Here is a 27,617-nt window from a genome sequence, read left to right on the forward strand (position 1 = left end):
AGTCGGGAATCAATTTGGAGTGGGCAAATCTACTGTGGGGGCTGCTGTGATGCAAGTAGCCAAAGCAATCACTAAGCTGCTGCTACCAAAGGTAGTGACTCTGGGAAATGTGCAGGTCATAGTGGATGGCTTTGCTGCAATGGGATTCCCTAACTGTGGTGGGGCAATAGATGGAACCTATATCCCTATCTTGGCACCGGAGCACCAGGGCAGCCAGTACATAAACCGCAAGGCGTACTTTTCAATGGTGCTGCAAGCACTGGTGGATCACAAGGGATGTTTCACCAACATCAACATGGGATGGCCAGGAAGGGTTCATGACGCTTGTGTCTTCAGGAACACTACTCTGTTTAAATGGCTGCAGCAAGGGATTTACTTCCCAGACCAGAAAATAACCGTTGGGGATGTTGAAATGCCTATAGTTATCCTTGAGGACCCAGCCTACCCCAGCCAATGCCATGAAGCCATACACAGGCAGCCTGGACAGTAGTCAGGAGCTGTTCAACTACAGGCTGAGCAAGTGCAGAATGGTGGTAGAATGTGCAGTTGGACATTTAAAGGGTCGCTGGTGCACGTTACTGACTCGCTCAGACCTCAGACAAACCAATATTCCCATTGTTATTGCTGCTTGCTGTGTGCTCCACAATCTCTGTGAGAGTAAGGGGGAGGCCTTTATGGTGGGGTGGGAGGCTGAGGCAAATCGCCTGGCCGCTGATTATGCGCAGCCAGACACCAGGGCGATTAGAAGAGCACACCAGGAAGCGCTGCACATCAGAGAAGCTTTGAAAACCAGTTTCTGACTGGCCAGGCTATGGTGTGAAAGTTCTGTTTGTTTCTCCTTGATGAAAACCCGCCTCCTTGATTGACTCGTTCTCTGTAAGCAACCCACCCTCCCCCTTCGATCCCAGCTTGCTTGCAAAGGAAATAAAGTCACTATCATTTAAAAATCATTTATTCTTTATTAATTGATTATAAAAAGAGGGAGAGAACTGACAAGGTAGCCCGGGTGGGGTTTGGGAGGAGGATAGGAGGGAAGGAAAAGGCCACTAAAAAAGTTCAATATAATGACAGCCTTTTGGTTGGGCTGTCCACTGGGGTGGAGTGGGAGTGTGCACGGAGCCTCCCCCCCCCCCGCGTTCTTACACGTCTGGGTGAGGAGGCTATAGAACATGGTGAGGGGGGAGGGCAGTTATACAAGGGCTGCAGTGGCACTCTGTGATCCTGCTGCCATTCCTGAAGCTCCACCAGATGCCTGAGCATATCCGTTTGCTCACACAGCAGCAGCAGCGTTGCATCCCGCCACCTCTCATCTCGAGCGTCTCTCCTCTCCTCACGTTGGTCCCTTCTGTCCTCACGTTGGTCCCTCCTGTCCTCACGTTCACTGGCATCTTTCCTGTACTTTGATACTGCATCCTTCCACTCATTCTGATGAGCTCTTTCATTGCGGGTCGATTCCATGATTTCAGAAAACATTTAGTCTCGCGTCCTTTTTTCCCGCCACCTTATCTGAGATAGCCTTCGGGACGGAGGAGGGAGGCTTGAAAAATTTGCAGCTGTGGGAGGGAGGGAAAAAAGGGAGAGAAGTATTTTAAAAGATACATTTTACAGAACAATGCTTATACTCTTTCACGGTGAACAACACTATTCACATGTGATTTCAGTACAAGGTCACATTTTGCATCTTAATATTGAGTGCCTGCGGCTTTGGTGTTAGAGATCACAGACGCAGGTCCGGGCAACACAATTCGGCTTGCATGCGGCCATGGTAAGCCATTGTCTTTCAGCTTCTGCAGCCTTCAGAAAAGCAGCGCCCTCCTTTCCCACATACCATGCAAAGCCCATTGAGTGCTGTGGTTTTCCTGTTAACGTGCAGCAGCAGAAACCAAACTAACCCCCCCCCCTCCAATTCTCTGGGTTGATCACTTTACCCCTCCTCCCACCGCGTGGCTGGTATCAGGGAAGATTCCTGCTAGCCAAATGCGAAAAGCTCAGCGCCAATCCCCCCGTCCCACTTGGCTAGCTGCAGGGAAGGATTTATTTTCAGCCACAGGCAAACAGCCCAGTAGGAAAGGCCACCTCTGTCCCCTTAATTAAATTCCCGTATTTCAACCAGGTTACCATGAACGATATCACTCTCCTGAGGATAACACAGTGAGATAAAGAATGGATGTTGCTTGAATGCCAGCAAACACCGGGACCATACGCTGCCAGGCTTTGTCATGCAATGATACCAGATTACTTGGTACTAGCATGGCGTGGTCAAGTGTCCTACCCTGGAGGACGGAATAAGGCTGCACTGCCCACAAACCTTCTGGAAAGGCTTTTGGAGTACCTCCAGGAGAGCTTCATGGAGATGTCCCTGGAGGATTTCCGCTCCATCCCCAGACACGTTAACAGACTTTTCCAGTAGCTGTACTGGCCGCGAATGCATCCCAAGCCCTCAAGGCAAATTAATCATTAAAAAAAGCTTGCTTTTAAACCATGTTTTATATTTACAAAGGTAACTCACCAGAGGTCCCTTCATGGTCTGAGATAACCCCCTGGGAGGGTTGGGAGGGTACTTCAGTCAGGCTGAGAAAAAGATCCTGGCTGTTGGGGAGAACGGAGTTCTGTGTGTTTTCCACAAGCTCGTCGTCGTCGTCCTCATCTTCCCCATCCGCAGAATCCTCAGGCATGGCTGAGATTATCCCCTCCTCGGACTCCACGGTCAGGGGTGGGGTAGTGGTGGCGGCCCCTCCTAGAATTGCATGCAGCTCAGCATAGAAGTGGCATGTCTGCGGCTCTGCCCCGGACCTTCCGTTTGTTTCTTTGGTTTTCTGGTAGGCTTGTCTGAGCTCCTTAACTTTCACGCGGCACTGATCTGAGTCCCTATTGTGGCCTTTCTCCATCATGCCCTTGGAGATTTTTTCAAATGTTTTGGCATTTCGTCTTTTGGAATGTAGTTCTGCTAGCACGGAATCCTCTCCCCATATAGAGATCAGATCCAGTACCTCCCGTACAGTCCCTTCTGGTGCCCTTTTCCGATTCTCGGACTGCATGGTTACCTGTGCTGATGAGCTCTGCGTGGTCACCTGTGCTCTCCACACTGGGCAAACAGGAAATGAAATTCAAAAGTTTGCGGGGCTTTTCCTGTTTACCTGGCCAGTGCAACCGAGTTCAGATTGCTGTCCAGAGCGGTCACAATGGTGCACTGTGGGATAGCTCCCGGAGGCCAATACTGTCGGATTGCGGCCACACTAACCCTAATTCAAAATGGCAATATCGATTTCGGTGCTACTCCCCTCGTCGAGGAGGAGTACAGAAATCGATTTTAAGAGCCCTTTATGTCGAAGTAAATGGCTTCGTGGTGTGGATGGGTGAAGGGGTAATTTGATTTAACACTGCTAAATTCGAACTAAACTCATAGTGTAGACCAGGCCTAGGTGTCTAATTTCTTTTTTTGCATCCAGGCCACCATAACTTGAGTAGGTCTTTGCAATGTGGCTGCTTACACCCAGGTGCTGATCACCCGGGCTACTGTGCAGCAAAGACATATTCTAATTCTCAGTGTCTCTGTTTTTGGGTGTTCAAAGTTGGAGGGCTTGATTTTCAGAGGCAGTCAGAACCCAAAATTCCAGCCAAAGTCAATGGGAGCTGTGCATGCTCAGGCCCTTTGAAAATCAGGCCCAAGCTATTTCAAGTCAGATATGAAGAAGCTGACACCCAAGAACTGTGGCCATTTTTGAAAACGTTAGTTTATCTATAGTCACATTCTGATTGGCTACTTGAGCCTTTATGCTACACCTGTGCACCAACTCCCAGTAGTCCATGGATAGAATTTCATCATTGACCCCCACACAATGTTAAATTAAGTGTGTAGGAAAGTTACTGGAGTGGAGAGGTGAAACATCCTCTGAGGATTGGGGGAGGGAGGGAGAGATAGTAAAGAGACACAGTTAGGAGTGCACTGGGAGTGGGTGAAAAAAAGGGACAGTTGCTTCTGTCCTGCCTATGGAACACTGCATTATGAGGGACTGTGTCCTCACACAGCTTGCGGGGGAGGTATGATGGCAGAGAGCAGATAGGACATATTCTCACCCCTCTCCCTGTAGGAGCTGGATTTTACAATGTACTATGAGAATTAATGTATGATTTGATTTCATCTTGTCAGCCACCCTTTTTGAATAGCAGAAAGGAATGACAGACCAAAACAATCCTTATGACTAATTATGGTCATCCTTTTGTTTTAGAATAAGTTATAAAGCTACTATGGTTTCCTATATGTATTACAAATTAGGAAGTAAGAGACAGGATTCTCTATTGTGTCTATGATAAGTAGATTAGAGGAACATTGAAGGCCCGGGTCTCAATGTAAATTGTCTTGGTTATTGATTGTAAAACTTAGCAAGGTTTAATTTGCAATGCCCTTTTGCTCAGTATAAAATACTACTGTTTGTATTCTCAGTCTGTTTGTGTGAATGAGGAATGTATGCATTAGAAAAAGATAAGGTGTGAAGGCCATTGTTATAGCCAGAGTCAAGGAAGAAGGAGTGAAGAAACTTAAAGGACATCAAAGAATCATCAACACGCATCCATAATGAAGGGCAGATTGACGACCCTGAGGTAAAGGCTGGCACCCCTAAAGACAATTGATTAAATCGGAACAAAGGACAGGATGACCCTCTTGGAGGTGTATTGGAATGCTTACACCAATTAAGAAGTAACCGGTCACAAAGTGACACAGCAAAATCCATAGGCTTCAACAGAGAAGAAAACCTATAAGAACAGGGTGCTTTGCCATAGGACTTTGGGTTCGTCTTGCCACACTCCAGGAGCATCGGATCGCGACCGATAGAACCCCGCTCCCCTCTGTGACCAATCTGGCTGGCCACTAGATTGATCCAGAGTCTGGACTGGTAACTATAAACATCACTGCAGGACTCTGTGTGTGTGTGTCTAAAAAGCATATGCTAACTGTGGTATTCTCAATAAACGCTGTGTGTATTTACCTTCCTCTATAAAGATCCCGTGTGCTTTGTATGAGCATAACATCCCCATTCAACTGCAGCCCTCAGGATTACTTTCACAAGCAGTATGTGGGCGAAGTACTCCAGGCTTTTGAAGGGCCAACAGAATCCACAGAGAGACGATCTCTTCTGCCCAGCCTGTTACTCCCAGTAATACCTGAGATAGCAATTTTACTCGGGCAAGGAAGCTGGAATGTAAGACAAGTGTAAATCAAGAGATTTAGACACAAATTCTCTTCTCTGTGTGAATCAGGAGCAATTCCATTGACAGCAGAAGTGTTACCAGTGAGTGGAGAATCAGGCCCTACAATTTATTTGTGGTGGTGGGAAGAAAGCTTTGCCTGATGAAGTTATCTGTAACTTCAAAATTCACTGCTGTTCCTCCTATTTTCTCTTTCAAGTGCCTAACATCTGGGAAATAATGCCTAGGAACTTCCTCTCTGCATCTCTGACCAAAGGCCACTTTAAAGAGCATGTGTGTGTTTATACTCCCTGCAGGTTTGTAAAGGTTAGGGTGTTAATGTTTTCTAAATTGTTTTAGTTTCTTACAAGACCAGTAGCTACAGCCGTGTTCAATGTTATGATTTTTATAACTAAAAAGTAACTGTAAAAGCTCTTATTCTGCACAATAAAATAAAAAATTTAATTCAATTCAGCATGTACTCCCTCTTTGTGAGGTTTCTTAGTAGAGTTGAGATTAACCTGTCATTGCTGCATCTGCTCTTAGGTCTTCTGAAAGAGGATGTGCTAATGGACCTGGCATATAGAGAAAAGTAGTCATGTGTAGAATAGAGCAGTACTGTAGAACTCAGGTGGAAAGACCATCTGCAATACCAGTGTGTCTTGTCCTCTCTGGTGTAGGATGCATAAGTACAGCTGAAGTGAAGACCTGTTTTGAGGTACTGTACTTGAACCACACCCGCAATATCTGGGTGCATTTTTGTATGTGGATGAGAGATATTGGAAATACTATAGGCACTAAATACTGCATTCACCAATGGCAGAACTATCTTTAAGTGGCACTGTGGTTAAGGCAGTTGACTAGACCTCAGGAAATCTGAATTCAATTCCTAGCTCTATCATGGGCTTCCTGTGTGACCTCATCTGTAAAATGGAAATAAAAATACTTACAGATCTCACAGGGGACCCCAGGATAAATTCATTAAATGACTAACACAGACAGATACTGCAGTGATGTGACTATACACATATCTAAATACACATCATCCAGAAAGAAAATTAAGGAACAAGTAAATCTCATGCATAATAAAGAGAAATGCAGTATTGAGAGTTACTTGGCTAACAGCCATACAGTTCCCCATTCATTGTAATGGAAGCTGCAAAGCTAAAAGTACCCTTTAAATTGTAAGGTAGTACATAATTGAAACTATATTCCTGAGTCCAGAACCAATTAGAACCCGCATACATGACCACTAGACTAGGAAAAAGGTGCTTTTAGAAACTGAGTTAGCTAATATGAATGCTCTCTATAAATATATCAGAGGGATAAATACCAGGGAGGGATAGGAATTGTTTAAGCTCAGTACCAGTGTGGACACAAGAACAAATGGATATAAACTGGCCATCAGGAAGTTTAGACTTGAAATTAGATAAAGGTTTCTAACCATCAGAGGAGTGAAGTTCTGGAACAGCTTTCCAAGGGGAGCAGTGGGGGCAAAAGACATCTGGCTTCAAGACTAAGCTTGATAAGGGGATGGTATGATGGGATAGTCAAAGATCAATTAATTGCCAAAATTAGGCTATTAGCGGTAAATATGCCCAATGGCCTGTGATGGGATATTAGATGGGGTGGGATCTGAGTTACTACAGAGAATTCTTTCCTGGGTGTCTGGCTGGTGAGTCTTGCCCACATGCTCAGGGTTTAGCTGATCGCCATATTTGGGGTCAGGAAGGAATTTTCCTCCAGGGCAGATTGGCAGAGGCCCTGGGGGTTTTTCGCCTTCCTCTGCAGCGTGGGGCATGGGTCACTTGCTGGAGGATTCTCTGCACCTTGAAGTCTTTAAACCATGATTTGAGGACTTCAATAGCTTAGACATAGGTTAGGGGTTTATTACAGGAGTGGGTGGGTGAGATTCTGTGGCCTGCGTTGTGCAGGAGGTCAGACTAGACTATTATAATGGTCCCTTCTGACCTTGAAATCTATTACTCTAATATATCACCTCATATAGGCACAATTTAACAACTTCCAAATTGTGTTCATTGGCTGTGTTTATCCCAAATTCTCCATCAATGGAATATCTAGATTGGAAAACTGGTCGAGGTAAGGTTAAGGTTAGCAACAACATGTTACTTAACCTCCATCATGTGCTAGTCTTGACATGCCCAACCTTATCACACAATGAGCTAACACAATTGTAACTGCATCTATGCTATGTGTTAAGGCTGCTTTCAAACTTGAATTTTAAAAAGTCAATTTTTCTAGTCTATACCTCATGTAGACAGGTCTTCAGGATTTGTCTAACAGAGTTTGTGGTCCCATTTTAACTTGAGTTAATAACTGACTGCCAATTAATTTAAGTTAGCCAATGCAATAGTAAATGATAGTTTAAACACTCCACAAATGTTTGGTGTGTCCTCGAACAAACACTGATGGAGTGTCATGGCTAGCATTTCTCTTTAACTCAGGTATCTGAGAAAATCAACATCATGAAAATAAGAGCAAAGTTTGCAATGTAAAAGGAAGAAATACAAGACTATTTTTAAGAGAGGAAAAGGAAAAACTTTAGTTAAAATATTTTACAATAAAATAATTATGGTTATAAATCTCTTTAGTTAAATATGTACACATTACATGGTATTTAAAAAAGAATGGAACTGGTTAAAGTTTTCAAGCAAATCTAATGCACAAATCCACCATCTTGTCAGCTTTAGATTGTAATGTCAGTTTAACATTCATAAATGGCTGTGTCAGACTAATGGCACTGCTTTGTGCAAAACATAAACAAAATTAAGAAAAAATTCTGCAAAATCCTTCGGTTCCCATGGTAAATTGCTAAAAAAGGTAGTACATACAACACACATTGTGATTGTATACAGAGGTTAGAATGACCAGCACTAATATAACCCCCATATCTACAAAATAATTAACTCCTTGGGTAGCTTTAGTTTTTGTAAACTACAAATTCTTAGTCCTAGCAAATTGTGCTTTTAGGCAGCCACATGGCCAATAAGGTAGATGTTGTCATAAAGGTGCCCTACAAAATCTTCACTAATGTTCTGAGCAGCACGTCGTGTGTTTCGGATAAATTCTCTCTTTGACATTTTGTTCTTCACATGAGGGCTGGTAAGATCAATGGAAAGCAGAATCAAAGAGTAGCATAGTACATAAACTGCATCTAAAGAAAAGAGAACATTATGAAGTTACTGTTTACAGAACCATAAGTATGGATGGCACTTTACAGAAAACTAAAATGATCCTGCTCAAGGATCTTACAATCTTAAGGGCTTCCTTGAATAAATATGCACGAGTAACTTTACTCACATGAGTAGCTCATTGAAAACAATTTATTCTTATTAAAAAGTTATAATGATAATGCAGTGCTAAATAAACACCAATGAATGTATTCATATTTATACAGTATCCAAAGTGTGCAAAATTCTTTACAGACATGAAGATAGACAGATCCCTGCCCTGAAGAGATTTCACTTTAAGGCCCTGATCCTGCAAATGCTATGCACATTCTAAACACTAAGTATGTGAGCAGTCTCACTGGGTAAAATCCTGTCCCCATTGAAGTCAATGGCAAAATACCCATTGACTTCAATGAGGCCAGGAATTCACCCTATTTGCTTATTATTATTCACAGGGTGTAAAGTTAAGCTTATGTGCAAGTCTTTACAGGATCAGAACCTATAGAGACCACAGAGATAAATGGCAGACAAGGGAGAAGGGAAAAGATGCAACACAACAATTTTTTAAAATCACTTTTTGTACATGGAAGTTGTTTGCCTATCAGGTACGTACAAGAGGAAAATCAGTAAGTCAAAAGTTTTTTTTTTTTTTTTTTAAATTACTATTGTCTGTATTACTGTAGCTCCTGACAGGGAGGAGTTTGTATGCTTATTGTGTACAATATGCGCAGACCTGACCCTCTCCCAAGACTAATCTTTCTACTTTTAGAAAAATTTAATTAGACTCTGATTTAAACCCACTATGAAAAGTAACATTTTCCAAAGTATATGTAGATAAATATAGACTGATTCACTGCATAGAAGTCCTCTCTTCTTACCAGGGCTAAGGCCAAGCTCTCTCATCAAATCAGGATTACAAGCACAGAATCTGTGTGAGAACTTTGTTATAAGAGTCTCAAGATACTCCCCACGCTCCTCAGGGGCATGAATGTGTTTGAAAAACTCTCTCAGTGCATTTGGCAAGAACTGATTTCTGAAGTTGTGCAGTGTCACAAGGTCATCCAAAACATCTCTCCTGGTTGAAAAAAAAAAAAAAATAGAGAAATTTCCTTTCTACTGTTTAAACATTAAACAAGGTTTCAGAAATTAAAATGAAGATTTCTTAGAGTCTGAATTATAGGTATTTTCTGTCATGAGAAAATGAAGGAAAAATCCAACATTGATAAAACAAGAACAGGAAACACGTTCCTCAGACTGCTACCACAGTAGTGTACAGTTCAGCCTAATACTTGAGAGAAATTATAATAAAGCAATATTCTAAATTTGCACAAACACAGAGTACAGAGGAAATTGAAGCTGCAACAATACCTGACAAAGCTAAGGAAACCACAGTAAAAGGAATAAATATACAATATGCCTTTCAGGGCCTATGTACATTAACAAGCAGTTAAGGCAGCATTCTGTTAAAACCAGGCTCAACTAAGGTGATATTCACTCATGGTGCATAGGGCCGGCATACAGGCCCTCCACAACACTTAGTTTCCATGGGAGTACATGCTCCATCTATCCCCTGAATATCAAAAGGGCTCGGCGTGCAAGGGAAATCTGGAAGCAAGCCAGGGGAGAGGCAAGAGATCCACAATGTACTGATCCAGTGGCTGAAACATCCCAAGTAGGGGCTGTGGAGCATCAGTATCCAGAATTCCAGCCTATGGTCTACTCTTTTGCACATCTACAATTCCCACATCCCAGTCCAAACATAGTGTCTTGCTTAAAGCCTGGTTACGCATTCTTTGGGGAAGAAAGGTGAATCTCATTCTTAAGAAACAGGAAAAAATATACACAGCAAAATATTAGTAACATTCCAATGCTAGACAGCACAAAGATCGCCTATGTAAGGTGACATTCCAGTTACAAATATAACTTAAGCTTGGAACTGAAAATGTGGAAATAAGTACACTAGCTGACCTTTACTAGATAAACACAGTATGCTTATATATAGTGGTGCGCATACACACATGCTAGAACTGAGTAAATGTTCTGCTTTAGGAATAATATATTTTAGCTGAATCTCCGTGTTTGCTCTTTACTTCAAATTTTTCTAATTAAGATTATTTTTCATTAGATTAGTACACGTAAGAAGAGTGATTACAGAAAGGTGTTACAGACTGAAAATGAATATAGCATTTTCCCCTCATTACAGATTCAAATTACCTTTCATCAAGATAGATCCTCAGTTTCTTCCAATTTAGTGTTCTTGTACAAAATATAAACTTAGCTATTTCCTTTGGTGAATCATCCAGTATACCCTTGGACATAAAGTAGTTAACTCCCTGAGACAAAAAAAGGACATTTGTATATAAATAAGATTGGTCTTAACAAATCTTTTATGGGAAAATATTGTAATGAGTAATATTGGAACATAAGCCTGCTAATGTTTTAGCATAATCCCTCCTTCATCCTCTAAATGGCATTTCAACATGCACAATACAATCTAAAATTAATATAAATCAAATGCAAATAAGATTAATGCAACATTATGGTTGAAATTTTACATGTACTAACAGTAGGAAATTCAAAATTACATATCCCACAGCAAGCATAATTTGGCTCTGTTGTATTTTCTCTTACTATTTTTCTGTCATCATATGTATATACATGGTGATTAAATTATGTTTGTTGTAGGGACCATAATTTATAATTTCCTAACTATGGTGCATATAAAAATCTTGGCCATAATGTGCTTTTTGCCTTTAATTTCTTTTTATTTAAAGCATTGATTTCAATGTTCTTCCATGTGTATGGGTTCACATTCAAATAAATGCACTATATACATTTAATTAAATGTATAATAACTCAAATAAATGTGTGTTTATTCAAATTGCAGATCCAGATACACACACATATACGTACAGTATATATGTATAAAAAAATCCAACAGCACTCTGCCTCTCCCTAATTTAAAAAAAAAAAAAGTTTAGAAAGTGACAGAATGAACATATACCTCTATTCACTTATTTATTACTTCTACATTACAACCATTTTTTCACACTTTGCCAAGCACACACTTCTCACTGAGAAATATGTACATGCCAAATTTGAACATGTAAATACAATATTTAAAATCTTTTTGGATGCTTTTCTTGAATTTAGATATCTCAAAGCATGAAAACTACTTTTGTCATGGTCTTATAATTCAAAAGCAGCTTACTGGATTTTAACCAAAAATTTTGGGGAGGGGTGGGGAAAAGGAGAAAAAAGGAGAACAGCCATGACAAATTTAAACTCAGAGCGTAACTTTTTTGGGAAGGGGCTTAAACTCAAATTGCGTCTTCAGCAGTAAATATGGCATCACTACCGTGATAGTATAATGCTGAAATAGGTACAAATGTGCAATCTAATGCATTCTCCTAATTTGCTTTAGACATCAGTGTATCAGTGCAACTCCCTAAATCACCAAATAAGATAACCCTTACAATTTTTTTTCATTATAAATCTTCCGATTCCAGGTACTTTACAATTGCAAATTTCCCCTTTTGGTTTAAATTATATCTATAAAGACACAGTGGGGGCAACCTAGCACTTTGTTTATAAACAACCTTCCCAATGATGACAATTGAAGTTCTGCATAAATAAGGAGTGTACGACTGAGCTTTTAATCTGGAACATTATTTTATAAAAAGTGAGACAGTTAAGTAAGACAGAAAAGCTGAACCATGTCAAGCAAACTAGAAAATAAACCTTGAGATGATGACCAGGGACTTCACTTCAGAGACCTAAAACACAGGTGAAAGACTAGCACGCACATATACAACAAACATAATATGCTATTTAGCCTTTTTTATTTTATTTTTTTTTTACTGGTTCATAATTTGTTTTTATATTTGTGGAAAATGTTACTTGAAGTAACATAGTTCTTTGGTTATAATCAAAACAATGTTTTAAATATATGCAACAAATTAAATATATGCAAACAATTTTCTGTTAGGAACAAGGAATCTAGGCAACTTTAGGGCCTGATTCAGGTAAGCATCCGTATTCAGGGCAGCACTTAAGCATGTGTTTAAATTAAAGTATGAACTTACGTATGTGCTTAATACCCATTGACCTAATTGGGATTTATCTGGGCTTTTCCGAATAGGAATGGCCTTAAACCCATGCTTAAGTGCTTTTCTGAATCAAGGCTTAAATGGGAAACTAAAATGGATTATCAAAATGATTAAACAATTGCTCACTGATGCCTCAGGATTTTGACAATTGCTTAAATATGACAAAAACCAAAACAGCAACACTACAATATGTCATTACATCTTCTGTTTAACTCTGCCTCCTTAATCTTGCATCCTGATTCAGCAAAACACTAAAGTACGTGCTTAACTATAAGCATGTGCTTAAAGTGTTCAGGTGAACTGGGGCCTTGAGGAATATCCTATTTTTAAACAAGCTGTGTCCTCACAGCACTTACTCCTCTTACTACAGTGTTACTAAAAGAGGGAGACATTGGACAATCTGAACAGAAATGGATTTACCATCTACTTTCACAATGAAAAAAAGTCACCTGTTCTATAGAGACAATCTGAACTTGTTCTCCCAGAGCTGGGAGATGCTGCAAAACATTTCTGTGCTATATAAGGCTCTTTATGACCAACAGTGTGTTGTTGGTACTCATTGTACAAGCTATCAGCTCCTCATTTGACATCCTCAACCCACCCTAGCTCTGCTTCCTTTTATTGTATCTTCTTCTGTCAATGCCATCTCCTCACTCATTTCCTTTTCCTCTTTTTCACACACACAAGGTGTGATTGTATATTCATTCCAACACAATAACAGTGCCACTTTTGAGTTGCTGTTATTTCTCCCCAAACAACACATACTTTGAACCAAACTGAAATGGTTTCTTTTTAAAGATTTTCCCCATTTTTTGTTTGCTCACATTGAGTGAAGGTTATTTGTAAGGACACTGGACAATCTGCTCTCTAAATGTGTAAACTGTTGTATGTTTATGGCATCTCCGTCACCTTCCTCCCCCACAAAATAAATCACCTTTATTACGCATGTTCAGCTATGAATGTACACTATTTGAAGGGCATAATTCTACAAGGAAGCTAAAACTAAATGTCAGATAATCCGCTTTAAAGTCCCATTGCACTGATCCGTCTTAAGCAGGCATCTGAGGATTCCCCCAGCAAAGGGGAATCCTTGGCTGCAGTAAAGCCAGTCTATTGAGCTTTGTGACCTGTTTCTCACCAATTTTTGGGTAGGAGTGGTTTAAGGCTGGTGGGGGCACACTGTGTGTGTGTGTGTGTGTGTGTGTGTGTGTAGGAGTGGTTTAAGGCTGGTGGGGGCACACTGTGTGTGTGTGTGTGTGTGTGTGAAGGACAATATACTCTGGCAATCATGGTCGAGTGGAATGGTCCTTAGAAGACCTTTCCAGCAGCCATGATTTACAGCAGTTTCATGGCTGCTCTAAATTGTGTCTGTGGCCAGCTTTGTCCTTTGACTATCCTCAGGATTGGGGGCTTAGAAAAGCTGATTTAGAACTACCCGTGTCTTCCTTCCCCATTGTGCTGTTTATGAGCTCAGCATAGCCCAGGATGCAATCCTAAGTTTAAGAAGGGCTATTTAAAGTATATGCAACTAACAGTCATCATTGTGGGCTATGCTTGACTAGGGAGGCAAGTAACTATCACAACAGGTTCTAGTTTATGGTCACTAGTTGTTCATGCCACCCCTTTCTCATGTTACCAATTAATTCCGATGCATTACACCAGTTCTCAGGGGGCTGAGGTGCTCTTTGAAGCATATCTGGATGATTATCGGAATGCATTGCCAAGGATGTGTCTTGAGAAAGGGAAGATCAGATTGGAGGGATTTATTAGAGATGCCACTCACAGTTGCAGAGAATTTGATTACTGGAAAGGGGCCAGTGTGGACAGCTTTTATTTTTATCGTTTGTTTACAACTCAGTACTTTCCTGTAGATATATTATGGTAGGTATCTTGTAGCAGCTATTATAGATAATTAAGGTTGCAAGTGGTTTACATTATAACAGCTCTGTTTTTTATATGCCCATAACTTTCTGCAACTATTCACCTTTTGGGCTGAAATTTTCTATGCTTATGCCTGATGATGATTTGGTTTTTTTAATAAAAAGTTTGAACAAAATTAATTGACAGTTCTGAGTATGGGACAGTAAAACACATTTTTGCCAATGGCTTTAATCACCCTCGTCCCCCTCCCCGTCCGCCCCCCAAAACACACCCTAACTATACTTTTCTTATCAGGGTTAATGCAAAAATTGGGTAAAGTTTAACATTTGGCATACATAGTTCTGAGTTTTGTGTATTTGCTTAGCTTTGGATAAATACGTTTAAAATACAAAAAGATGATTGAAATAAAGAATCACTACTGAGCAGGACAGTGAGCATCTGCTAAGATTTTTAGCACATTTTCATTAACTACTCCCATATGTGACAGCACTGGACATTCTCTCTGCTGGAACTCATTAGAGAGTTCACGTAGGAGCAGGGGCTGCTGTTCTCAGTCTGCTGCTAACACTATTAGTATGGGATAGATTGTAAATGCATCATTGATACACATAACAAAAACTACAAAGTATGTTCTCTCCACAAGTTTTACTGTACTCTGCAATATTCTGCAGATTGTAATCTCTTACTTTACAAAAACTCAGAGAATACCAGACGGAGTCAGGACAGCTGGGATCTAGTCCCAGTTCTGCCATTGGCTCACTATGTGAAGCTAGGCAAATTGCCTCCTCTCTGTGTGCTTCATCTGCCAAAAGGAGATAATGATCATAGAATATCACGGTTGGAAGGGACCTCAGGAGGTCATCTAGTCCAACCCCCTGGTCAAAGCAGGACCAACCCCCAACTGATGTTTTATCTGCCTTTGTAAAGCACTTTGGAATCTACGGCTGAATACTATATACATATTAAGTATTATTCTACTGCACTATAGCAAAGATACAGCCAGTATAAAATAAACAATTGCAGTGTGACTGCTGAGTTAGGTTTTTGCAAGAAGGAGTTATCTTCAGCTAAATGATAGGCCTGATTCTACTAAGCTCGGCATGCCTCCTTCACAGTGCCAAGCATTCTCAACTCCCACTGAAGTCAAATGGGGACACTCATGCCACCCCCATACAATTCACCTCAGTATGCTGTATATTTGAAAGCCTAACTGGGAAAATGGAAATAGTAAATTCAGGTATTTTCCCTTTTTCACTTTATTTATTTATTTAAGAAAAAGATTTCAAATGCAACACCATCTTAAAACTTTAAGGTGCAGTTAATTTTTTTTTAAAAGTTAGAAAATAGAGCGGTTAAAGTTTCAACAGTAAAGTAAGCTCAACTGCTTAGATTGTAAGCTCTTTAGGGCCTTGTGTACAGTGCCTAGCACAGTGGGGTTTCTCCCTGACTGGAATTTCCAAGCACTAGTCTAGTCTCCTGGTTAAACGTTAAGCTTAATACATTACTGTTTATGTACTAAAACATATTCCATTAAACATATAAAAAGGCATAATGTGTCCACATTACTATGGAATATTTATATGGGCATATTAAGGCTGAGAAACCAATCACTCAGGAGTCAAGAAATGCGGAGATAATGTTGAACATTCAATTTGAACTCTGCCTCCTTGTGCACATGCTTTAAAACACAGTCATTCAACATGGGAGGCAGAGAAGGTAAGGTACTAAAGTGGGACTCATAAGACCTGGGTTCTATTCCCAGCTCTGTCACTGGCTTGCTGAGTGACCTTGGGCCAGTCACATCCCCTCTTTGTGACTAAGTTTGCCTATATGTAAAATGGGAATAATATTGACCTATTTATAAAATGCTTTGAGATCTACAGATAAAAAGTGATTAATACATATGTATGTTATGGATTATTTTTAGCCTAAAAAATTAAAAGTTACACAGCTTCCAGAACTTGCAATTTCTTAGATTCAGAGCTTTTTGGCTTGACATCTCTTGAATGTAGACTTTCTAATGTGGTTCAGCACTCTAGACCACTCTGCTTTTCAGTGTGACATATGACATTATCCTGCAGTATCCTTGTAGCGGGGCAGTCACCCCACTCCAGTCAGAAAGGGATTAAAAGCAGCCAAGGGAGGCTGGTTGGGTAGTCAGCCACAGGTGTAGTTGCACCCAATTAGGGCACAGCTGGCCCTGATAAAAGGGCAGGCTGAGAGAGGAGACTCTTGCTCCAGCTGGGAGCAGAGAGGACCAGGCTGCCTGGGAGAGCAACCACGGTACCTGAGACAGAGCAGGGCTGGGGAAGGGCAGGCAGAGCTGAGGCGCTCTGGCCTGGTGAGTTCCCAGGCTGAGGCCTTGCTAAAGGCCAGGGGAGGTACTAGGGCTGCAGGGAGGCAGCTGGGGTTAGAAAGGCAGCCGGTCCAACCCTTACCAGTGATGAGTGCCCCTGAGAGAAGGGTCTAGATGATGACTGGCATAGCCACTGAGGCAACGTGGGTATAGGGGGTTGAGGTTCCCCTGGGAGGGGAGACCCAGAGTGTGGGGGCACTGCCGTGGGGCAGCACCCCAAGGTAAGGGGCACCGAGGGCCAGGACTGACACGGGGCCAGAGGTGGTGGAGACAACAGGGCAGGTAACCGAGGGTGAGAAACTGGCCAGAGGAGGGTGCTCCTGAGCTGGATGAGCTAATGCCCGGACTGACCAGTAGGAGGCACCGTGCCAGTGAGTTGGTGCTCTGCTACATATGGTGGAGAATGTGGGCATTTTTGGCCCACCCCAATAAAAGGGGAACTGTGAGGACTGGGCAAGGTGTGCCAATATAGGGGAAGGGGATGATGGATCCTGCCTAGGTAGAGGATTTTTTTTTGCAGAGGGCTCTTATGCCGTCCCTGGCTGGACTCCAGCATCGATGCCCCAGCGAAAGGGGACTGGTGAGCAGCGAGGAAAACTAGAGACTTTGCTACAGGTGAGCCAGGAGGGACAATGGGAGATGTATTGGGCCCTGCAGGAACAGAGGGGGCAGCTGCTTGATGAACAGCGGGCCCTTGTAAGACTACTGAGGAAGGAATCCAGGAGAGACCACAGAGAGTGGTGAGAAAAGCCCTGCGCCAGGAGGCCAGTGGTGGAGTACAGGGCTTGTTATGCCTGCAGGAGGCGTGGACATTTATGGAGGGATTGTCCCTACTGGGATGGGGGCAAAGTACTTCACCCAGAGCAGGGGAAGGGACAAGGCCCTGGAAAGGCCCGCTGGGTGAGGAAACCCAGGGGACGATGGACATGTTGGGCCTGTGGGCAAAGTGGACACCTGCAGTGGGAGTGCCCATGCCAAGGTGGAGGGTCCAGTTGAGCTCCAGCGAGAAGGGAGGACCCAAGACAGACTATGAGGCCCAAGGCAGCAGATGGGCAGGGAGTCTACTTTGGCTGCTGCGGGCAGGGCCATATTAAGAGGCACTGCCCCCCAGGGAAGGGTGGCTGAAGAAGGATGTGCCTGGGGACCCAGAAGGGGCAAAGATGAGCGTGATCAACACTGCAATGAAGGCGATAGACCTGCCAGAGAGCCACCAGTGTGAGGTGGCAGAAAAGGGGACTGAGACACAGGCTGTGAGGGAGCAGGCTATGACAGGAACCCAGGCCCGCCAGACAGCAGAGTCAGAGCTGGAGAAGGCCAACAAGGAGAAGGAAGACCTGGGCCTGCGGTTGAAGGAAAGTGAAGTGAAGCGAATGCGACTGGCAGGACATCTCTGGGTCACACAGGCTAGAGGACCCCTTACCGCCAGGGCATGGGACTTTGAGGAGAGTGTGTGTGTGTGGCAGGGCAGTCATCCCACTCAAGTTAGGTGTGGTTGCACCCAATTAGGGCACAGCTGGCCCTGTTAAAAGGGCAGGTGGAGAGAGACTCTTGCTCCAGCTGGGGAGCAGAGAGGACCAGGCTGTGTGGGAGAGCAAGCAGGTTACCTGAGACAGAGCAAGTGTACAGGACCTTTGGTCCAATGGGGAGCCTAACTCTCAGGGATGGGTTGGAAGATCTTTGGCCCACTGAGACCCCCATAAGACATGGATGCTGTTCTTGAGATGAAGCTGTGAGCATTTATGACCACAGGAAATACCTGTGTGGGGTTTGAAGGACTAATCACCATCCAAAGCTTATGTTGGAGTTAGGGGGTCATCTCTGGTCAGCTTATTAGCATGCATGTAGGGGATTTTTATTGTTAATTTTTTTCTGTAATGCTTTCCCCTTAAGAATAAATGTGCTTGCTTAGAAAGAACTAAGTGTGGTAATTAACTGTGGCAATTACACTGTGTGCTGTCTCTGATTAGAGAAGTGATTCAGGCCTGCTTAGGAAATCTGTCTTTTGCTGCACAGTACAGTATGGAGACTGTGCAGCCTGGAAATGCCCTGGTCAGGAGGGACAGAGAGGCATGTCTCCACTTGAGAGGTGACATCTGAGGAGCCTAGAGTGGGTGCCCTTGTGGGACCATAGGGGGGTAAATACAGGTGCAGTTGCCTTGAAATGTGACATTCAGGTCAATTTAAAAAAAATAAACTATGCACATATGATATTCCATTTTCAATTCTCATAACTTTTAGACAGCTGAACATTTCCCTCTAGCCTAGCTTATTCCTTAAAGATGTATAAAACAAGCTAATTTGATGTTTTTACCCTGAGCTGTTGAATTAACCTTGCACAAGAATTTGGACAGACACATATGGGAAAGGGAGTATTTTCTGCACATAAGCTTAATTATAAAACAAACAAAACAAACTAATCAATCTTGCTCAAAACTTCTGAAAAAAAATCGCTTCTAAACTGGAAAGCATAGAAAATCCCCCTCACCAACCAAGTCATGAATTAGTCTGACAAAATTAGGAGCAATTGGGAAAAAAAGAGAGGAGGATGAGAAAATAAGCTGAATGTCAAACTTAATTATAGATACACTATACTCACTACAATTTAGAACATTATTATATTGTATGGGTGAAATCCTAGGCCCACTAAAGTCAATAACAGTTTGACCATTGACTTCAGTGGGGCCAAAATTTCACCCTTTATCCACGAAGGAAAACATTAATAAAAACATGAATTCAGTTAAGACTATTAACATTAGGAGTAAAACAGAAACTGGACATCTTTTCTGAGGCAAATGTTCTCCCTCCCACCTCTACTTATAGTTTAAGTGCATAACTGTGCCTCATAATAATCTTTGAAGCATACTTTATGATTATAACTCTATATTTCAGAGAGAAAATTAAATCTACCCATGACACCTCCAAACTTTGAGTAATAACTCTGCATGATATGGAATGAGTATTGTGTGGGAAAGCTTCACACACACTGTACATTATTTAGAATAATATATGGCAGAAATTAAGTTGGCCGATTATAAAAAATAATTCTCAAACTCTTAAATTCTTGATACACTTGGAAGTAAAAAACAAAATAGCTAAAATCTATGAGGATGCTGCCAATGGAATAAAAATAAAAAACAAGTTTTGCACATGCATAAGGAGGTTGTCATGTTATGTGTAAACAGGTGGTCAGGTACATCCTTCAGCAGAATGTGGTCACCTGCCATGAATTATGCAAGCTCATGCACACAGTCAATACAGTATATACAGCAGATTTCACAATGTCATGCACACAACAATGGTGAACCAGATAATCCTACCACAAAGTGTGCAGGCGCTCTCCCCCACCCCGTGAGCCACTGCTAGCTCTGGAGCTGTTGCTGTGGAGCTTGGTTACCCATTTTCATGACATGGGCGGTGTCCTTTGGAGAATCTTGCTCCTGTGGCCGTAAGTTTCCTTATTTTTATAATATTTTAATCAGGTCTGTTACTAAATGTAAAGCAGAGTTGGGCAGGAAGTTTTTAGACATAGGATTTGTAATAATGGAATGTCATTTCATATCATATCAGTCACAGTGTCCTTATAGTAATAATTCTGCCAATATCACAGTTGTAAAGAAAATAAACAAGTGAATGTTCTTGGAACTTTCAGGCCCAGAACACTTCCTGCCAGGCTGTGGTGCTCCACAGGGAGAGAAGATCAGAAGCGGCTAGGAGATGCAATGAAATTCCAGGCTCTCAAGGGACCTGAAGCTGACCATATTTCAACTGACAAATGGACCATTGTGAATTCTGAAGTAGCAAATGTATTATAATACATTTAATATATAAATTAGCCTATTTTATAGAATATTTACAAATTGTTAATTTTCATGTAATATAAAAATTACTTATTTGTATATAGTACATTTTTTTTCCTGAAGAATCCCAAAGTGCTTTACACTATACAAAAATTACTTCACCACTAAATTGGAGTGTAACTGCACATTGCAGTTTAGGACAGGATGTGAAGAATAATATTATATCCAATTAAAACTGCAGGGGGAACTGTAAGTAGGCAGAGCTGTTACCAGATTTAGGACTAGGCCTGGCCTTGGCCTAGGGTTAGCACTTGTACTCTTGTAAACAAATCTTAAATATCTCAGTGTAAAGTCTCATTTGTAAAATTTCGTCTCTAGTAGTACCTCCACTAAGATTATTCTGGAAATAAATATATGAATCACTCTTAACCTGAGCTGCACAATACTGATAACTTCAGTGGGAGTCTAGAGTATTCTGCCCTCTTCTTGTACTGTATCAAAAGAATTGACTATTATATTTTGTGATCGATAAAAAGGGCATGGCTTTCAGCAGTCAAATAAAAAAAAAAAAATGTGAGCCAGGGCAAATGAGATTCAAAGAATTTAAACCAAATCACTTTGTTGTATTGGCTTATATGACTGCTTTATCATTTTGTTCAGCAATTGTACATACACATTATCTGTATGATACTGACCTAGCGAATCATTTGTTTCTAAACACAAAACTGAAAATAAAAATTTACTACTCTGGATTTATCCAATTACCACTTGTGTGTCTTTATTATATAAATATACTTAGAAAGTGAAAACTCAGTTTTGTTCAGTGTGATTTACCATCTTTTTGCAGGAAATGTGATGCATGAGGAATCTAATTTTATACACAAGGGAATATTTTCAAAATGCTGGTGGGGTTTTTACCACATGTATCCTAGGTTAAACCTGGTTCAACTCTCAAATTTCTCCTTACACAAGCAAAGATGTGGCTAGATTGGGAAAAAGCAGAAGATAGTTTGGTTTTGATTAGTTATATGAATTAATAGGTAACACTTTTTTTTTAGTTCTGAGAGATTTTTATTTAAAATGTACATATTTAATGTAACAGAATGAGTTAAGTTTATTAAAAAGGAAACATTCAGAAAAATCAAAATCACTGTTATTTACGAAAGTTCAGTCTTTAACAGTTTTGTTCCATTAGTGTAATTTTATAGTATATGTTATAGGCAGGGTAAGTTAACAGATATTATTTCAACATTTGCACCTTGAAATTGGAGGTTTGTGTATTGTCTTTGAAGACTGCTTATGAACAGTGTCCCTCACCATCCTAGATGCAATTGGTGTTCTGCTCTATGGCAGGTTTCATCTGCATTTAGGGCTTGAGCCTACTCCACTGAAGTTAATTGGAGTTTCGGCATTGACTTCAATGAAAGCAGGATAAAGTCCATATTACATAATAAGATTTTTTTTAAATATTTATTTTTGTGGGCATATCACAACCATTTTTGAAACTGCCCATTGTCTTATCTACCAGGATCCCACCCCCATGTCAGGATGTGGTTATGAATTTCTGACATCTATCTGTTAGACTGCTTGGCAGAGTACTTATGAGTCAAGCAAGTAAATGATATGTCTGGGAACTGTAAGCATAAAAGATCAGTATAAGGCCATAACTTAGTATTCAGCATTCACATAGTACAACACAGTATCCATTAAAAATCAACTTCTAATGTTGCTACAAGTTCAATGTTCTCATGTACAGTTTTTTTAACTGTATTAAAATTACTGCAACTGTTACTGATGTTAGCAACACTCCACTTACCTCATCAGGGTTGGCATTAAAGGTGAGACTGCCCTCATCCAGCTGCATATACAATCTTCTAAAAGAAAATCCTAGAGGTGGATTCTTATTGTATATAGAGCAGTGTCCCCAAGTGGATTTGCACAACCTACCAAAATAGGAATAAATCTAGTATGAAAATACTTGGCATATTGAACAATGGGGATAAAAAATATTGAATAGCTGCTCATTAATTGACAATCAGTCATCCTATGCACTAAATGAGGCAAGGTCCTGTGAAAAGTTATATGGGATCATATAATTAATGACAGTATCATAATCCAAATGCACAAGGGAGCTGAACAAAGATTGCACAGATGATGTTAATTCTGGCATTTCCTAACTTTTGAGTGCTTGACTTTACAACCTAAATAACATTCTTAACAATGTTTTGCATGTAATTGTATAATATACCTCAAAGGGAAAAACAGAAGAGGATTCAACTATATAGTGTACACTGCAGAGCTGATTTCTTTTCTCCTTCCTTTAGTCTTTATGCTATAAAATGGATACACTTTTATTTTAAGGGAATATCTGTGCTTAGTCTAAGATTTCTATGGAACCAAGACAAGACAACAGTAATTACTAGTCACTAATGGACTTCATGTTAGGTCATGTGAGGGGGCTTGCAAGTTTTGGTATTTATATATTTACACAGCATCATTGGGTGCTAGGAGTGCATCACTGCACCTTTTCACTGTAAAGTGTGAAATTGCCAGATGTTTAATTCTTGTGTCCAGGCGTGGTGGTGGTTGTTGGTCCCTTACTTCTTCCTGGCCAGAGGAAGATAAGATGGCAAACTGTTTTTAACAGCTAAAACAAGTTTTAAAAACACACACAATACAAAACAAACGAAACCCAGAATGGAAAGGAAAGGCAGAAGGAGTTCATTGGCTGAAGCAAAGTAGAATGGACCATGGCACTATAAACCTGATCCCCAGCCTCTAGAAGCTCAGTCCAGGTCAGGACTCAGTACTGGCCAGAGCCTGCTTGCAGTTTCAACTAGATGTTCATTTAATTTGAAACTGGGTCTTATGAAAGGATGACTATTATCTGAACTTTGTAAATCAATTTTCATAGAGTTTTAAATTTAAGTTCTCTATTTTTGATTGAGACAATGGATTCCTGACTTTTCTTCTCCTTACTGACTAAATAAGTCTACAATCCACATCACCTTTACTACCACTGCAGTATGACACTTCTGCTTTACTGCATTAATCCTTTCTCTTTGTTGATGCTTTTCCATTTAGATTCTATATGCTGGACTTAGACCCACTGTAACATTCTGCACAACATTTCTGCTGTCAGGCACATAGTGGGCCATGAAAAGCACTTGTGGAGACACCAGTGTGCTAGAGGGCTTATCATCATTTCAGTGCTAATGTGAGCATAGATAACTCAACCTAACTCCTTTCTAGCTTGAGTGAAAATGACAACACTGCAAACAACACTTGAGCAGCACAGACTAGCTGAGTTACTTCTACATTATCAACTCCAGCATCACAATCATTTGAGCTTCAACCACATCTGTTGATGGGCCAGCTAGCTCGAATTTAAAGTACCACTGAACTTGAACAATAATATTTTATGTGTGCAGGGGAGGAGCTGGGTTACGGGCAACCCTTGATTTACACTGCAGTGAAGACAAGCCATTAGTCTTCTTTCTAGAAGTGATACCACAAACAACAGCATGTTTATAATTTTCACACAGATCTGGATTTGCACTGGGTTCAAATTTTCCCCCATCAAGTCTGAATTGACCTGGGTAATATTTGTTTGCAAAAAGACAAATAGGAAATCCTTAAAATGTATAAAACAGTTCATTAGCATGAGTTAAACAGTAACTTTTCACATTTGAAACATTGTTTAAAAGGGTAAACAGTGTGACAACCCACAATCAATCTAGTAATCCTCTTTATTCCATGCAGGTGACCTCACATTAACTTACCCTTGCCAGAGAAGCTCATCATTAGCAAGATCCTGCCAGACACAAGAAGCCAGGCAGAGGTCAGTTGCATTCAGATATGACAAAATGGTAAAACTAAGCTCAGGGGGCAGCATTTCCAAGTTAATGAATCCTTCTTGTTCTTTAGATTTTCTTGTTTTCAACAGATGGTAGATGTCAATTCCTCCTTGGGCTTGTTTACGATGGTTTGTGTTTGAAATGCTGTTAGTAGCTAATCTTCTACCATGCTCTCTGGTGAGATAGCCTTGCCCACTGTAACCTTGGTGTTGCAGCTGCTGGTTCCTAGCCACTCTCCACAGCCCCTGACCCATCTGCGAGCCTGTGGGTCATAAAATCCAAATGAAAGGTTATTTAGAAAAAACATCAATGGGCATTTTTATAGCTGCTAAGGAAATTAGCTTATAAATTTAGAGTTGCAATGGCAATTTATGAAAAGTTTTGGGAAATATCTAGTAGGTACTGAAAAGCTGAATAAAAACAAAGGTAGAACTGACTTTCAAATAGTAAGAGAAGAGTAATCTTGTAAATTATTATGCCATGTTTATCCTCTGTCCCCAGTAAAATGAACAGCTATAGAGAACAAAAAAAGTCAATGAAAACTTAAAAAATAAAATTTGCCAAACATTATTGATGCTCTGGACAGAATTACAAAATTCAGGGCCTGATTCTGTAAATAATACAGAGCACAATGTAAGTTGCTCCATTCAAGTCAACGGGACTTGCAAGAGGGATCACAATGTTTGGGACTAGTGTTTTCAGAATTATTTGTAAAATTAACTCAAATGGCCTGTCTGGAAACAATGTAATGCAGACTGAGACTATAATCAAGAGGTAATGATAAATGGCATGTAGGGTAGTGTGTAATAAAGGCAGGGATTGGTATTAAGATAAAACCTAACAACTTTGGAATTGATTCTAAGTTAGGAAGATTAGCAATTATTGGCGAAGACAAAGAAATAATACGAAGATCTACTACTATTTATTTATTTAGACACATTGTGTCTTAGTCTTCAAAATGCTTCAAAAACAGAAGGTGGATTCACGTTAGCTCTCATGGTTATAAACACAAAAACGTAATTTTATGTGTGTTGTAAACAAAATCCAATTACAACTGAGTCCAAGAACTATGTTTTTTATAGAAATGCCAAATACTATCAGATTTGTGATAAAATCAAGTGCTGACAACTCTGCAACATATTTGTAATGTGATATGGCTATAAAAAGACCAATCTTGAGCTGCATTTAAAGAAGCATCGCTACACAAATTATAGACTCATAGACTTAAAGGTCAGAAGGGACCATTATGGTCATCTAGTCTGACCTCCCGCATGATGCAGGCCACAAAAGCTGACCCACCCGCTTTCCCTTAACTCAGCTGTTGAAGTCTCCAGATCGTGATTTAAAGACTTCAAGTCGCAGAGAATCCTCCAGCTTGCGACCCCTGCCCAATGCTGCGGAGGAAGGCGAAAAACCTCCAGGGCCTCTGCCAATCTACTCTGGAAGAAAATTCCTTCCCGACCCCAAATATGGCGATCAGTAGAACCCCGAGCATACAGGCAAGATTCTCTAGCCAGACCCACATTTTACCAGTGATGGCACTTTATTACCTAATTGACTAAAATCACATTATCCCATTAAACCATTCCCTCCATAAACTTATCTAGCCTAATCTTGAAGCCAGAGAGGTCTTTCGCCCCCACCGTTTCCCTCGGAAGGCTGTTCCAAAATTTCACCCCTCTGACGGTTAGAAACCTTCGTCTAATTTCAAGCCTAAACTTCCCCACGGCCAGTTTATATCCATTTGTTCTCGTGTCCACATTAGTACTGAGCTGAAATAATTCCTCTCCCTCCCTGGTATTTATCCCTTTGATGTATTTAAAGAGAGCAATCATATCCCCCCTCAGCCTTCTTTTGGTTAGGCTAAACAAACCGGGCTCCTCGAGTCTCCTTTCATAGGACAGGTTTTCCATTCCTCGGATCATCCTAGTGGCCCTTCTCTGTACCCGTTCCAGTTTGAATTCATCCTTTTTAAACATAGGAGACCAGAACTGCACACAGTACTCCAAATGAGGTCTCACCAGCGCCTTGTATAATGGAAGGAGCACCTCCTTGCCCCTACTAGAAATACCTCGCCTAATGCATCCCAAGATCGCATTAGCTTTTTTAACAGCCGCGTCACATTGCCGGCTCATAGTCATCCTGCGATCAACCAGGACTCCGAGGTCCTTCTCCTCCTCCGTCACTTCTAACCGATGCGTCCCCAGCTTGTAACTAAAATTCTTGTTAGTCATCCCTAAATGCATCACCTTACACTTCTCACTATTAAATCTCATCCTATTATTATTACTCCAATTTACAAGGTCATCTAAGTCTCCCTGCAGAATATCCCGATCCTTCTCTGAATTAGCAATACCTCCCAACTTTGTGTCATCCGCAAACTTTATCAGCCCACTCCTACATTCGGTTCCGAGGTCAGTAATAAATAGATTAAATAAAATCGGACCCAAAACCGAACCTTGAGGAACCCCACTGGTGACCTCCCTCCAACCTGACAGTTCCCCTTTCAGTACTACCCGCTGCAGTCTCCCCTTTAACCAGTTCTTTATCCACCTCTGGATTTTCATATCGATCCCCATCTTTTCTAGTTTAACCAATAATTCCTCATGCGGTACCGTATCAAACGCTTTACTAAAATCGAGGTATATTAGATCCACCGCATTCCCTTTATCTAGAAGGTCTGTTACTTTCTCAAAGAAGGAGATCAGGTTGGTTTGGCACGATCTACCTTTCGTAAACCCATGTTGTAATTTGTCCCAATTACCATTCAACTCAAGGCCCTTAACTACTTTCTCCTTCAAAATTTTTTCCAAGACCTTGCATACTACAGATGTTAAACTAACAGGCCTGTAATTACCCGGGTCACTTTTTTCCCCCTTCTTGAAAATAGGAACCACGTTAGCTATTTTCCAGTCCAACGGTACCACCCCCGAGTTTACAGATTCATTAAAAATTATCGCTAAGGGGCTTGCAATTTCTTGCGCCACTTCCTTCAATATTCTAGGATGAAGATCATCCGGTCCGCCCGATTTGGTCCCGTTTAGCTGCTGAAGTTTAGCTTCCACCTCTAATACTGTAATGTCATTCCCTCCTTTTTTATTCCCCTCTGTCCTGCTCCCTCTATTCCTAAGCCCCAAAATTAGGGAGGTAATAGTTCTTCTCAGTGTAGCTCAGGTGTGACTGCACCTGGATTCGTGTGTTTGATTCTGGGCATTCTACTTAAAATATATTGAATGGGA

At 41.0% G+C, this 27,617-nt stretch overlaps 1 protein-coding gene across 1 annotated transcript in view; it reads right to left on the reverse strand.

Moving 5' to 3' along the window:
* Positions 1-7,723: 7,723 nt before the first annotated feature.
* FBXO8 (F-box protein 8) overlaps positions 7,724-27,617 on the reverse strand; it is a 28,882-nt gene continuing 8,988 nt past the window's right edge. Inside the window, exons 2-6 of the mRNA XM_024194736.3 lie at positions 24,304-24,640; positions 22,338-22,464; positions 10,593-10,711; positions 9,257-9,453; positions 7,724-8,362 (exon numbers count right to left, since the gene is read on the reverse strand). Coding sequence (XP_024050504.1) covers positions 8,175-8,362; positions 9,257-9,453; positions 10,593-10,711; positions 22,338-22,464; positions 24,304-24,632 — 960 coding nt within the window. The 5' untranslated portion in view covers positions 24,633-24,640 and the 3' untranslated portion in view covers positions 7,724-8,174. The remainder of the gene's footprint in view (positions 8,363-9,256; positions 9,454-10,592; positions 10,712-22,337; positions 22,465-24,303; positions 24,641-27,617) is intronic.

This window comes from Terrapene carolina, unplaced genomic scaffold, assembly GCF_002925995.2.
Source record: "Terrapene carolina triunguis isolate 2854851 unplaced genomic scaffold, T_m_triunguis-2.0 Scaffold66, whole genome shotgun sequence".
NCBI classification, from domain to species: Eukaryota; Metazoa; Chordata; order Testudines; family Emydidae; genus Terrapene; species Terrapene triunguis.